The 12,838-nt window shown below is 37.5% G+C and overlaps 1 protein-coding gene across 1 annotated transcript in view; it reads left to right on the forward strand.

Moving 5' to 3' along the window:
• Positions 1 to 12,838, forward strand: part of LOC122070434 (probable WRKY transcription factor 20) — a 16,517-nt gene that overhangs the window by 2,410 nt on the left and 1,269 nt on the right. The window contains exons 3-5 of the mRNA XM_042634580.1: positions 3,234 to 3,801; positions 3,903 to 4,074; positions 4,166 to 4,324. Of these exons, the coding sequence (XP_042490514.1) occupies positions 3,234 to 3,801; positions 3,903 to 4,074; positions 4,166 to 4,324 (899 nt within the window). The remainder of the gene's footprint in view (positions 1 to 3,233; positions 3,802 to 3,902; positions 4,075 to 4,165; positions 4,325 to 12,838) is intronic.

Raw genomic sequence — 12,838 nt, forward strand, 5'->3', positions numbered from 1 at the left:
AGCAAAAAAAAAAGGAGAAAAGAAAAGAAAAAAAAGATAACAGCATTCTTGAACCTTTATTCTAGTAGGATACACATGATTTATTTCTATTTTGGGATAATCATGTAGTCTTTCATTTTATTTGGTAGATTGCATGGGATATAGGGTATCTTTGTTTGAGTTGATTTCAGTTTCCTAGTTTAAGAGTTACAATTTTTTCAGAGTTTTATTTTCATATTAATGTGCATGTATTCCTACATTGAATTTAGTTTTGAACAATGGAAGGAAGTTAGTTTGAGTTACCAGTGCAATGTATGACTGCTGGTCTTGTCGCCTTCTCCCTCCTTTCCCTCTCTCCTTACTGTTCACGGGTACTGTTCACATCCCAGGAACAACTCCTTTTCTTCTCTTTCTTCTTCTCTTATTCTCTCTCTTAAGCCCACCATAGCAGGGCCTTCCTTTGATCTGCATTACTGCCGTGTTGGACTTTGAGAGATTCTTCAAGCATATGATAACATGGCCGTCATTTGTCATGGAGTCAAAGACTCGGAGCAATGGTTCCATTGGTCCCAAGGGTAGCCTAGTGATTTTGACCCTCCCTGACACAGTCTATGGTATTGACACAGGCCTAGGGTTGTGATGCAGATTCTTCACCAAACTAGGCTTGTTTTATTAGGAATAAACCTAGAGTTAAGTTTCATACATGTTGGGCCTTTGATCCTATGTGTTTTGAGTGTAATAGACCACTTTTATGGGCCTAAAAGAGGGGCTTTAAGGTTGCATGTGGGATTACTAGTTTGTTTCTTTTTTCATTAGTTTCCTTTAAAGTTTGGTTTGATTTAAGCTATATTTGTTTTCTTAGGAGTCAAGTTATTAGTTGAGTCAAGTCATTAGTAGTTAGTTTTTAATTTCAGTTAGTCTCTAATTTTTGTTTTTAGTAAGTATTGTATTGGGAGACTAAATTAAAGTTTCTTTTTGGGAACCTTCTATTTTGTAATTCCCTCCCCCATCAACATTATAATAAAGAAGAGGAGGCTCCTAAGGTTGGAATGATTTTGATAAACAAATTAATGGTTGTTGTTATTGTCTTCTTCATGAAGATTGTCTTGTGTTTGATCAAGGCTGATGGAACTGGTGTTTGATCCAGTTGACTTTCTGTGGTGAGAAGCCCGAGAGGTCCTCTTCTACTTTATTATCTTTTCTCTTACTGTTTTCAAGCACTCCAAGGTGTCAAATCTCATATCAGTTCATCCCTGGTAAACCACACTATTGATCTGCAATATTTTCTATTTTCCAGTTCTGAAACTCTATTTTTTGTTCCAAATCCATCCCTGATTCAAGGGCTTTCAACCACCTGATTATCTCCATCTTTTGGTAGAGCGTTAGGCCCCATTTGAAGGTGGTTAAATCTAAGTTTGGGCCCCATCAGACCACTGGTGGGTCTGCTACACAAATCACCCACAGTTCTGCCCGATTGGATATTTTGACCTAATCTGTTCTATTTTCTGAGATCGATAGATACGTCTGGTTGATTCTGATTTCTATGGATGTTTGTTCATGATTTATGATCTGTTATGACCCTATTCGTATATCTGATTTAATCCTTTAGTCTGGGTTATATTCTGATCTCATAAATTCCAGTTTCTAGATTCAAAACTCTGATTTACAGATCTGTTTTCTTCCTTAGTTTGGATCTGTTTGTTGTTCTAGTCTGCTGTGGTTATATGGTTGTTCTTTGGTAAAAAAATCCTGCAGTTGTGAGCTTGGTTGACTTGTCCACCTCAGCTTTACATTAGGTTGTAAACTTAAAATACGGAATGTCAAACTGATGCAGTAGCAATATCATGGCTGGACTGGCATGGCCCAGTCTGGAAACACAAACCAAGGTGAACCGAATCCAAACCAGGTTTTTAGTCCAAAGGGTCTAGTAGTGATTTACTATTTTTTTTTGGGCAAGAGATCGCTACCTAATCAATGAAATGGAAGGCATTTTTATTTCACGAGGAATGGGGCAGTAATTTCTTGTGTTCCATGTGTTTGTGCGCAGGAGCCACGAGTTTTGTTCATCCCTGAGATCAGGTGTAATATTTTCTCTTTCTTCTTCTCTATTTTTCTATTCTTCCTTTCTCTATAATTTCTTCTCCCTTTTTTTTTTCCCCCTTCATACCAGAGGGTGGGCCTTGGTGCAACGGTAAGGTTGCTCCATTGTGACCAAGTGGTCACGGGTTCGAGTCAGGAAACAACCTCTCTACGAAGCGGGGGTAAGGCTGTATACATTATGACCCTCCCTAGACTCCGTAATGGCGGGCGGCTCGTGCACTGGGTATGCCACCCCCCCTTCCTTTTTATCTTCATATCAATTTCCAATTCTGATACCAGTTTTGATTTCAAACATAATATTTTTCAATCTAATTCTGAAATCCTATTGCAACTAGATTTCTTCAAATATGAGACGTCTGAATCTGTTTTATGGAAGAAAAAAAAAAAACTCTTGACCGAATAACTGCTTAACATCTTGAACTGACTATATTTTATATCCTTAATTTATCTATCAATTCTGCAGCTTTCTAGATTTTTTAACTTCCAGTACGTTTGCTTCATAACACTTAACTCAATCTGTATCATCTTCTGTGAATTTGTTACTGACTGATTTGAGCGATCTACCAGAATTGTATGTGGATCAAATTTGTTTTGATTGAGTAATTCAATTTTCTTTTAATCTGGTCTTTATTCCTATACCTGCGATCCTGTTGCAAGCATATCTTCCACTGGATTCTCTGGTTCGGGATTCACATTGTATCAAGTGTGAAGGATGAAGCATGATTTGTGTGGGTGATCGGAATTAGATTTAGTAGTTTGAGTTGCTTCATTGAGAAATAGATACTTTTGAAGAATAAATCTTATGACTTATGAGAATGAAGGAAAGACCTTGAACTTTAACTGAGGGACAATGTCCATCCAGGTATCACATCAGATGTAAATTTTGCATGAAAAGCCCTATCCAGTTTTAGGCTTTAGATACCATCCTGTCACCCCAACCCCAAACAAGGGGAGTTATTGTCAAATTCATAGTAATTTGGGTGGGAGAGTTTTATATCAAGGAGTGCATTTATAACATGCCTACTTTTTGTGGATGATGAATAGGTATTTTTTCATAGCCATTTAGTATTTTTATTAGTATTTGCTGGGATGAAAAATAATTCAGGACATGATTTCAGGTCGCAGTTGCCTAACCTTTTTTTATTGTTTTCAAGGCTCCTGCAGGCCCAAAGTACCAGCAGTCTGAGCCGTATGTACAGGTCCAACATCAGTACCAGTCTCAATCATGTGGGAAGCCATTTTCAGCTGAAAATGAGTGTGTGACAGCCTCGTCACATGAGCTGAAACTATCTGTGAATGCACCAAACCCACCAATTCCCTTGGTTAATTCCAGGGACAATGCATCTGTGCAAGTTGCTGGAGAAATGCCACCGAGTCATGCATCAGATAGTGGGCTCCAAGCATTGCAGTCAGATCATAAAGGCACCAATCCTTCAACCATGGCTGAGAAGTTCTCAGAGGATGGATATAACTGGAGAAAATATGGACAGAAACATGTGAAAGGAAGTGAATTTCCACGAAGCTATTACAAGTGTACACATCCTAACTGCCAAGTGAAAAAGCAACTGGAACGATCTCATGATGGGCAGATTACAGAGATTATATATAAGGGTAGCCATGATCATCCTAAACCTCAACCTAGCCGTCGCTCAGCAGTTGGTACGATTTTGTCCATCCATGAAGAAAGACCTGATAGGTTTTCTTGTTTAACTAGCACAGAAGGTAATTTAAGAATCTATACTGGTGATTCATAATTTTTACACTTTTTAGTGAATAAATTACTTGATTTTGTTCTTCCTTTCTTGACGTGCTCATATTTGAAGACAAATCATCCAATGCCCATGGCCAGACGTCTCATCAGATTGAGCCAAATGGTACACATGAGCTCTCTCCTGTCACAGCAAGCGATGATGATGTAGAGGGCATAGCTGCACAATCAAACAGGATTGATGATGAGGTTGACGATGATGATGATGATCCTGAGTCAAAGCGCAGGTGTGTTTAGTATGATTTAGATCATGATTAGTCTTAGTTAGTGCATTCATGAGCTAATATTTAGTAACTTGTTGGAACAAATTCTAAGCAGGAAAAAGGACATTGGCTGCTTAGATGTTACTCCAATGGGTAAACCGACTCGAGAACCACGTGTTGTTGTACAAACTCTAAGTGAGGTTGATATACTGGATGATGGATACCGCTGGCGCAAGTATGGGCAGAAAGTAGTGAAAGGAAACCCAAATCCGAGGTAAATGCAAATATTTTTTTATCCTACGTGAACTTTAAGTGCCTATATTGTCATAAAAGTTTCCCCTTAAATTATAATTTATGAAAATTTTTATATTTCAATGTCATTTTTTTGCATTTTATGTCAAAAGAAACAGCAGACAATCTTATTTTTGTAAAAATTTATTTTCCACATTTTTTACATGGATGCTGTAACAGTATAAGAACCAGGAGACCAACAACTACAACACTGTTCACCCAAAAAAAAAAAAACAACACTAGATAGAAGGAAGAAGAAGTTGATGGAGAAAAGAGGAGAGAACCCTATAGCTAACGGTAGGTTCAAAAGAGTCTTACTGTGAGCTCTAGACAAGTATATATAACTTAAAAAGTGAAATTGCAAATAAGGGCAATAACTTAAATTACACTTGAAACAAAAACTAGGAAGAACAATGACAATAAACCCCCTACGACACATCTATACTACTTAACACTCCCCTTGAAACTGGAACATATATATCTCCCATGCCCAATTTATAGCAACCACTAATTAGTGCAAGCCTAAACAATGCTTTATTGCATATTGCCAGGTTGACTGCTAGAGCTAACAAACGGAATAGACATCTGATTTTTCATAACATCCCTCACAAAATGGTAGTCGACCTTAATATATTTAGTCCATTTATGGAAAATTGGATTACTTGCAATATAATTGGCAGCCTTATTATAATAGTACATCTCTGTAGGTTTAGTGATCGAAACTCAAGCTTCTGAACCACATCAGTTCGGCTGCAGTATATGCCGTAGCCCTATACTCAGCTCAGCACTTGACCGAGCCATTGTAGTCTTCTTCTTACTCCTCCTACTCTCCTAGTAGCAAGATTATCACCAACAAATGTACAATATCTAGTAGTAGATTTGTGATCACCATTACCACCACCACAGTCAACATCAGAGTAACTCACAATATTAGATTGACTATGATGCTGATAAATAAGATCTTTCCCAGGTGCACCTATGAAATATCTCAATATGTGACATGCAACATCTCAGTGAGCCTGCTTAGTTTTTCCATAAATTGACTAATAACACCAACAAATGAAATATCTGGTTGAGTAACAAGAAGATAAATAAGTTTTGCAACCAGCTACTTACACTGTAGTTTATCCACAAAGTCTTTGTCATCACATGCCTCAAGTTTTAGATGAGCATCCATAGGATTGTCAACAACCTTAGAGCCCAACGCTCTATTCTTAGATAGAAGATCAAGCACCTACTTCCTTTTAAACAAACTGCACCCTTTTTACTAAGAAAAACCTCAACCCCTAAAAATATCCGAGCATCCCTAAATCCTTCATCTGAAAATGTTGATGTAAATACTCCTAGACATATTTAATCCCAGAAGAATCATTACTAGAGATCAATAATGTCATCAACATGCACGACAAGAATAATGATCTTGATATCATGATGACGAACAAATACAAAATGATCAGAGAAGCACTGTGTAAATCCATAACCACCAATTTATCAAACCAAGCACTAGGGATTGTTGCAACTCATAAATAGCCTTATGAAGATGGCAAACCTTTGATGTATTCTCTCCCTGAGCAACATACCTAGGAGGTTGCTTCATATGCACCTTTCTTCGTGATCACAATTGAGAAAAGTATTCTTTATATCAAGCGAAACTGAGGCTAGTCAAAGTTAACAGCCAAGGATACAATTACATGAACAAAATTAAGATGAATCACCGGGGAAAAAGTTTCAAGTAGTCAAATCCATAAATCTTACTGTAACCTTTTGCAACTTAGCGAGCTTTCAGCTGCTCAACAAATAATTTGGGAAGATATTTGATAGTGTACACCCAATGACACTGTACAAGCTCCTTATCAGGGGATAAGTGAATCAGAGACCACGTTGTTAGATTCATCAGGGCATCCATTTCTACATCTATAGCTTTCTTCCAACTAGGATGTGACAATGTCTGCTGATAATTTTTAGGCATAGTAAAGGTAGACAAGACAAGGAAAGTTGCGAAGTAAAGGTGGGAGATGGGAGACAATTACAAACTGAGAAATAGGATTAGCCTTGTACTTTGTGTCGTGTTTCCATTATTTGGGAGCACCAAATATTCTCCCATATCTCCACCAAAAGGCATGCTAATCATGGAAATCGGGATACCAAATATAGATCTGCATTTATCTCTCTTCTAATAATTCTTCTTCACAAAAGATTAACATAGAATTTGATCCCGCAAGGACTTGCTCAAGATCAATGCAGGAAACTTTGTTTGTTATGTACATAGAATGTCAATTCGGGTTTTCTTTTCATGCCCCCATATCCCAACCATTTGGGTCTTAGACGATACTGATCCACCATCCCATTCTAACTATTTATATCTTTATTTTCATTTTGGTAAGGTGTCTTCTTTCTTTTTCTATAGCATGATTATTAGAAATGACCTATATATTGACTAGAAATGATGTGGGAAAAACTTTTATAAATTTTCTATCAATGTATGATTTTAGTAATATATGCATAGAATTTTCTGTATTAGCCTTTAGCTATTGGATATTCAGGGGGGGTGAATAGGTTATCACTAGTGGATTTAAACTTTTTCGCCTTTTTAATCCTTAGATGTGATTGTATTTAAAAGTGGGGAAAGTAAGAATAAAAACAATCACAACCAACACCAAGATTTATAGTGGTTCAACTCAACTCAATTCTACTCTACTCTTCATAAGTTCCATTTTAGAGGTATACCACTAGTTCTTCCCTTTCAGTACGGTAGGTGGGGAGGAAACACATTTACAACTCTTTTTCCAGGATAAGAGGATCATTTACAAAATCTCCTTTACAGGTAGAGAATGATCTTTTCAACCTCTTTATAGGTAGAGAAGGACCTACATAATCTTGGAAAGATAAGGGGATCCTACCTCTTTATCTAAGTACATTCTAGAATAAAGCGTACACCTAAATGTCCAATACTAGAGTCAACCCAACTCTTGCATGTACACAATTTAAAGTGGAATAGAGTTTTGAGTGTTACATTGTGTGGTGCGTGATATGAGTATGCAAATATGTAAAAGAATGCGTGTACCTTAATGTCTTCTCAAGGTTTGCAATAGATTGCTAAGATAGCGAAGAAGAATTGAGATAGACTTGAGTTCGTCCTTGGAGACATGCACAAAGATGGAACCTCAACTCAAACACAAAAACTTTCTTTTCTTCACTCTAAAGGCTCAATGAATGCTCTTGAATTGATGGAATTAATTGTTATTTAATGATCCATATTAGAGGTATTTGTAGGGGAGATTAGGGTGAAAAATAGGCAACAAATCTCTCTCTAATAGTCACTTTTTGGGCTTTCTGGTCGACCGCCAGAGTGGTCTGTCGACTGCCCAAAAGAACCATTATACAAAACTAGCCATTGGACTAGCCGTTACAGGCTCAGCCAAAGAGTCCGGTCATGGTCCGATTGATCGGCTGCATCGTGCGGCTTCTGCCGGTTCGAATTGGTAGGTCTCGGACAGAATGGCTTGGCTGGGTGATGCGGATCCGGTTTCCCAAAATCAGGGATTGGATCGCTTAGGGCCCACAATAAAGTAGTAAATTCAAAATTTAAAGAGTAATGGCAGTTCTGTAAATAAACTGAAGTTTAAGGGAATGACAGAGTTGTCAATAAACAGAAATTATAATGTGCTACTTGGGAGATGGGACATAAAGGGAATTAATAGTTTTTGGAGGGGATAAACTAGGAAACAAATAGAAATATGGGAGATGGGAGAATTAAAGGTAGACAGAAGGCTATTACAGGAAATCAGAATAAAAGAGAATGAATTAGTAACTCACGATTTTGTTGGGGTTGTCTTCAACCTCTAGACAGCCAAAACAGGAGGCGGTGGAACACCCAAGAGGAAATCAAGCTTCAGCCTTTGAAATCTCTTTCAACAGCTCTAAAATTTCAGATCTACTGTCGCCTTAGCCTGCTGAACCATTCCAAACTAGTACAGCTGAACAGTTCAAGCAATACTTGGAATAACGAGTTCTGAAAATTGGAATCAGCGGTAGATGCAGGTGGAGGAACTACCCAGTTCAGGCATCAAATGAACCCAGATTTAGGGGATAACTTTCCCTCTCTCAGCCCTCTTGAATCCCTCCTTCAAATAGATTCAATAGACTCCAATAAGTGGAAAGGAATTTCTGAAATCAGATCAAACGGACAGCACAGTTGCAGGTTCCTTCAGAGGGTTGGATCTCACCACACACGTGAGGTGTAGATGCCCAACTTCCCAGGTTAAGTTGCCTTTAGGTAAGGATTGTACGTACCAAATTTCAGCCACAAAAGTTGAGGATTGAGGGAGCTCGATTCAACTGTGGAGGGCTGCAATTATCGCTCTAAGAGAAAAAGGAACAGTAATATAGAACGATAGATTGGAAGAAGAGAAGGGAAAAGAGAAACCAGAAGAGAGAGATGGGTAGAGAATATTAGAGAAGGGGAAGAAAGAAAGCATCCATGGCCGCCATCGACTTCAACCAAAACATATTGTCTCAAATTCATTCAAATCTAAAACTGAGTTCTCCATTACAGGGCTATTTAAAGAAAAATAATGACATAATTTTGGAAGCTAATTAAAAATGGAAACTAAACCTAGATAGCAACCAAAATAAAAATCAAATCTAAATAAAAGACTGTTAATCGAATCTCTAACCAATAAAGGAAGTAAATAAAAATCAAGTCTAAAGATAGCAACTAATTCCATCGTTGAGCTGCATCACTGGGTCTTTTGTCCAGAATTTTTTCACATAGGCTGTACTAAAACAGGCATAGCTTGACCATATGGACTCGGATTGACCTGATTCAAAATCTGTTAGTTTCGTAACTCGAAACTCTACAAGTCGTGTGAAGAAACCATATTTGATACTAATTAATTAAATGCCTAAAATACCCTTGAATGTGAAAGTTGCTGTTATTACAGCAATTGGTAGGACATTTTATAACTAACATGTTCCTAGCCAATTTAGGTCTTGACACTTGGTCAAATGATATTTCCTAGGTCATACTAAGATAACGAAAAATGTTTCATGCAAATGCATATGGATGAGTGTAGTGCATGTGATGCGTGTGCACTAATACGTATTACATAAAAACTCTTCTTGTTGTCTTGCAGGTGTTCTTCAACAATCTTTATGTTAAACTTGCAATGCTTGATTTCTTCATGTCTTCAAGTGTTGAGGTCTTGACATGTTCTACATGTTCTGATACCTTGAAGTCTTAGGGCCCGTTTGATAACGTTTCTGCCGTTTCTGTTTCAAGAAATGGCAGAAACATAAATTTTCGTTTCTAGAAACAAAAACGGAATTGAAGGTGTTTGATAAGTCATGTTTTTAGAAGTCGATGGTAACCAGTGAAAGAATTGCCACAAGTCGTTTCCAGAAACGGAGAAACAAGTTGAACTTGTTTCGCCTGGATCGTTTCTTGAACCATAAATAAGTAAAAATTTCTATTTATATTTCTAAAAATAAGTGAAATGAAACAGAGTTATCAAACGCTTTTTGCTCCGTTTCTGCTGTTTCTGGAAACAGAAACGACATAAACGCGTTTCTTGAAACGTTATCAAACGGGGCCCTTAGTTTCTTGCAGTCTTATACTTTGAGATTTCTTCTTCAAGATTGACTTCTACTATCAAGCAATGCTTAAGATCATGTGGTTAAATGATTCATTTGTTTGTTTTCATCAAACCAATATTAGGATAATTAGGAGTGTGGGCATATCCCCAACAATCTCCTTCTTTCTGGTGATGACAAACAAATGAAAAATATAAGCATGTGAATTTGAGGTTAAATAAAATCCTTTCTTTTCTCCCCCCAGTAAAAATATCTTTTCCCTCAATAATTTTTCATTTCTACCCCCCCCCCCCTTTGTCAACAAAAAAAGTGGGCTGTAGCAAAGCTCCCCCATGAAGATATGACAAGTTGAGAAGAAAGAGAAGCATGTTAGAAAAGAGTTAATTTATGCTATGGTAAAAAGATGAAAGTGCATCATTCATCGTAATGAGAAATATAATAGATGCATTCACTTATGAGAGAGAGAGTTCATTGATAAGAAAACTAACTATCAAGCATAGAGTTTTGGAAGTAAAACATCCACACATAAGGTCTTAAAAAATCTTAAGCATAACTCACACAAGCTGAAATAATAAACCATAGATAAAGTAAGAAAGAAGTGCTTCCTAGTAAGCAGTCTCTTCCTCGAGCATCTTTATGATCTGATCCTGCTTTGCCTCAATGGAGGCTTGTCTTCCCTCAGTGGTGTCCAAGCGAGCAAATAGACGAGTCTCAAAGCGATCAAACTGATCTTGCAGCTCCTCAACAGTCACATAAGTCCTGGAAGGTCTGCTTCCCTATCCAGCATCCCTTTGTCTCAGCAGTTCCTCTTCACGTTCTCTGTGCTCTTGATGAAACTGGCTTGATGGCTTGGGAATTAGACCCATCTTCTTGACAATAGTAATGTCAGTTTCAGTGGGAATAGACTTGGCTATCTCTCCTTTAAAATCAACTTCAAAGTGATGGAGAATTTGGCCTATCAGTCTCCCATAGGGCAGATTTCCTCTTTGAAGTTTGTCTCCACTGATTATCATGTTCATCAAGATGACAGAAGGAAAATTTATGTGGACATTCTGACAAATGCAATAAGTCAAGAAGGCATGGAAGGGTGCAACTTCCTCTCTGTATCCACCTTTGGGCAGGATATTGTATTGAACAATAAGATAGATGATCCTAGCCAAATCATTGAGTTGAGTTGCTTTGATCCTGTGTGTTCCTTCATAATTTTTCATAATGCTAGTGTAGACAACATCTTCATCCATAAAACTCTTCAGTTTCAGACTTAGGAGTAAGAAATTTGAGAACACCATCGGTAGTGGTACCCAAGATTTCTCCTAGGGTCTCAATGGTTAACTCAATAGGAACTCCCTCAACAAGGGTTTTGATTTTGACTTTTGAGAGATTCACCCATTCCAGAGACAGTCAAGTTACAATAGAACATCCTAAGTGAGGGTAACATTTGAAACTCAATTTCAAAATATTTGTCCATCCTAGTACATCAAAGTGATCTTCTATTGCATAATTTGTAAGAGAGTCAGTATTGATGTGCCTACCTTGCTCAACCTTCTTTGATTCAAACATTTCCTAACTGTCTTTGGCAAAAGGAGAAGAAAACCCTTCATTCTCTTGCCTTTGGAAGCAACATATTCCCCTTTCTTTGAAGGGCTCTGGGATTGCATCTAGATGTTTGAGAGAAAATGGGAAGATTGCAAGGAGTTCGGAGGCTAAGGTTAGAGTTCTTGAGTCCTTAGAGGAGTTTTAGAAGAATGAAATGAGAGAAATGAGGCGATTTGGGGGTTTTAAAGTCGAACCCGACTTGTATTGGTCGAGCGACGCCGGTCGATTGGTTCCGTCCAGATTTTGGCAGAGAGGTTAAAAAAATCAGGATTTTTGTGGAACGGTCAAGGGGTCTTAGATGTTATTTTGGGGTTGTTTTAGGGGTATTTGGGGAATAAAATAAACACCAAAATAAGTTCAAACAATTCTAATCAAAAGGATTTCATATCACCAACTACTGAAGCCGAATATGTAGTGGCTGGTAGATGCTATGTTCAGATTCTTTGGATGAAACAAACCCTCCAGGACCTTGGAATCAAGATTGAATCTTGTCTTATTCTTTGTGATAATACCAGTGCTATCAACTTGAGCAAAAATGGATCATTAAATAACAATTAATTCCATCAGTTCAAGAGCATTCATTGATATTCGCAACTGCTTTCAATGTGATCTGATCCTATGATCTGTTTAATATGAAGAAGTTTATTTGGTGAGGGATAATTGCACATCTTCTTTGTTGGACGACAGTGTACACATAATATCAGGCATAGATGTAGAATAATCCTTAAATGCTCTCAAAAAATGGGAGAACCATACCTACTAACAGCTGTATGCCAACCATTTATGCCACTTAACGACCATATTTCAACCATATATGTTTGGTTGATGCCTACTGACACAGATGTATGCCAACTATTTTTTTCATTTAGATAATGCTGAATCCACCATCTCACTCTTTAACGATGGCTGTATCTTGTGTTAAATCATAAATTGCCAGTTTTGGCTCAGTTTTTCCACTGAATTGATGAAATTCTTATTAGCTAAGCATTAGAATGGAAGAGTTGGCTCTTTTTTTTTTTTTTTTTTTTCCTTCTTCTTCTTCTTTATGTTTCCTTTTATACGGATCCATTTAGTTGGGAAAAAGGCTGTTGTTGTTGTTGTTGCATAAGAATGGAACCTAGATACATACAACAAAAAGTAGACAATGAAGTAAATACTCCCAACATACATAGATGTCCTCACAGAAACTTGTCAACAACTTAAAAACTAGGAATATTTGTAAGAAGTAAGAATATTGATTTATCTCACTTTTGTTTGTTTCTTTTCCGACTCGTAACTTGCCACAAATTGTGCTACATAGGTTAACCCC

This window comes from Macadamia integrifolia, unplaced genomic scaffold (assembly GCF_013358625.1).
Source record: "Macadamia integrifolia cultivar HAES 741 unplaced genomic scaffold, SCU_Mint_v3 scaffold913, whole genome shotgun sequence".
Taxonomy (NCBI): Eukaryota; Viridiplantae; Streptophyta; class Magnoliopsida; order Proteales; family Proteaceae; genus Macadamia; species Macadamia integrifolia.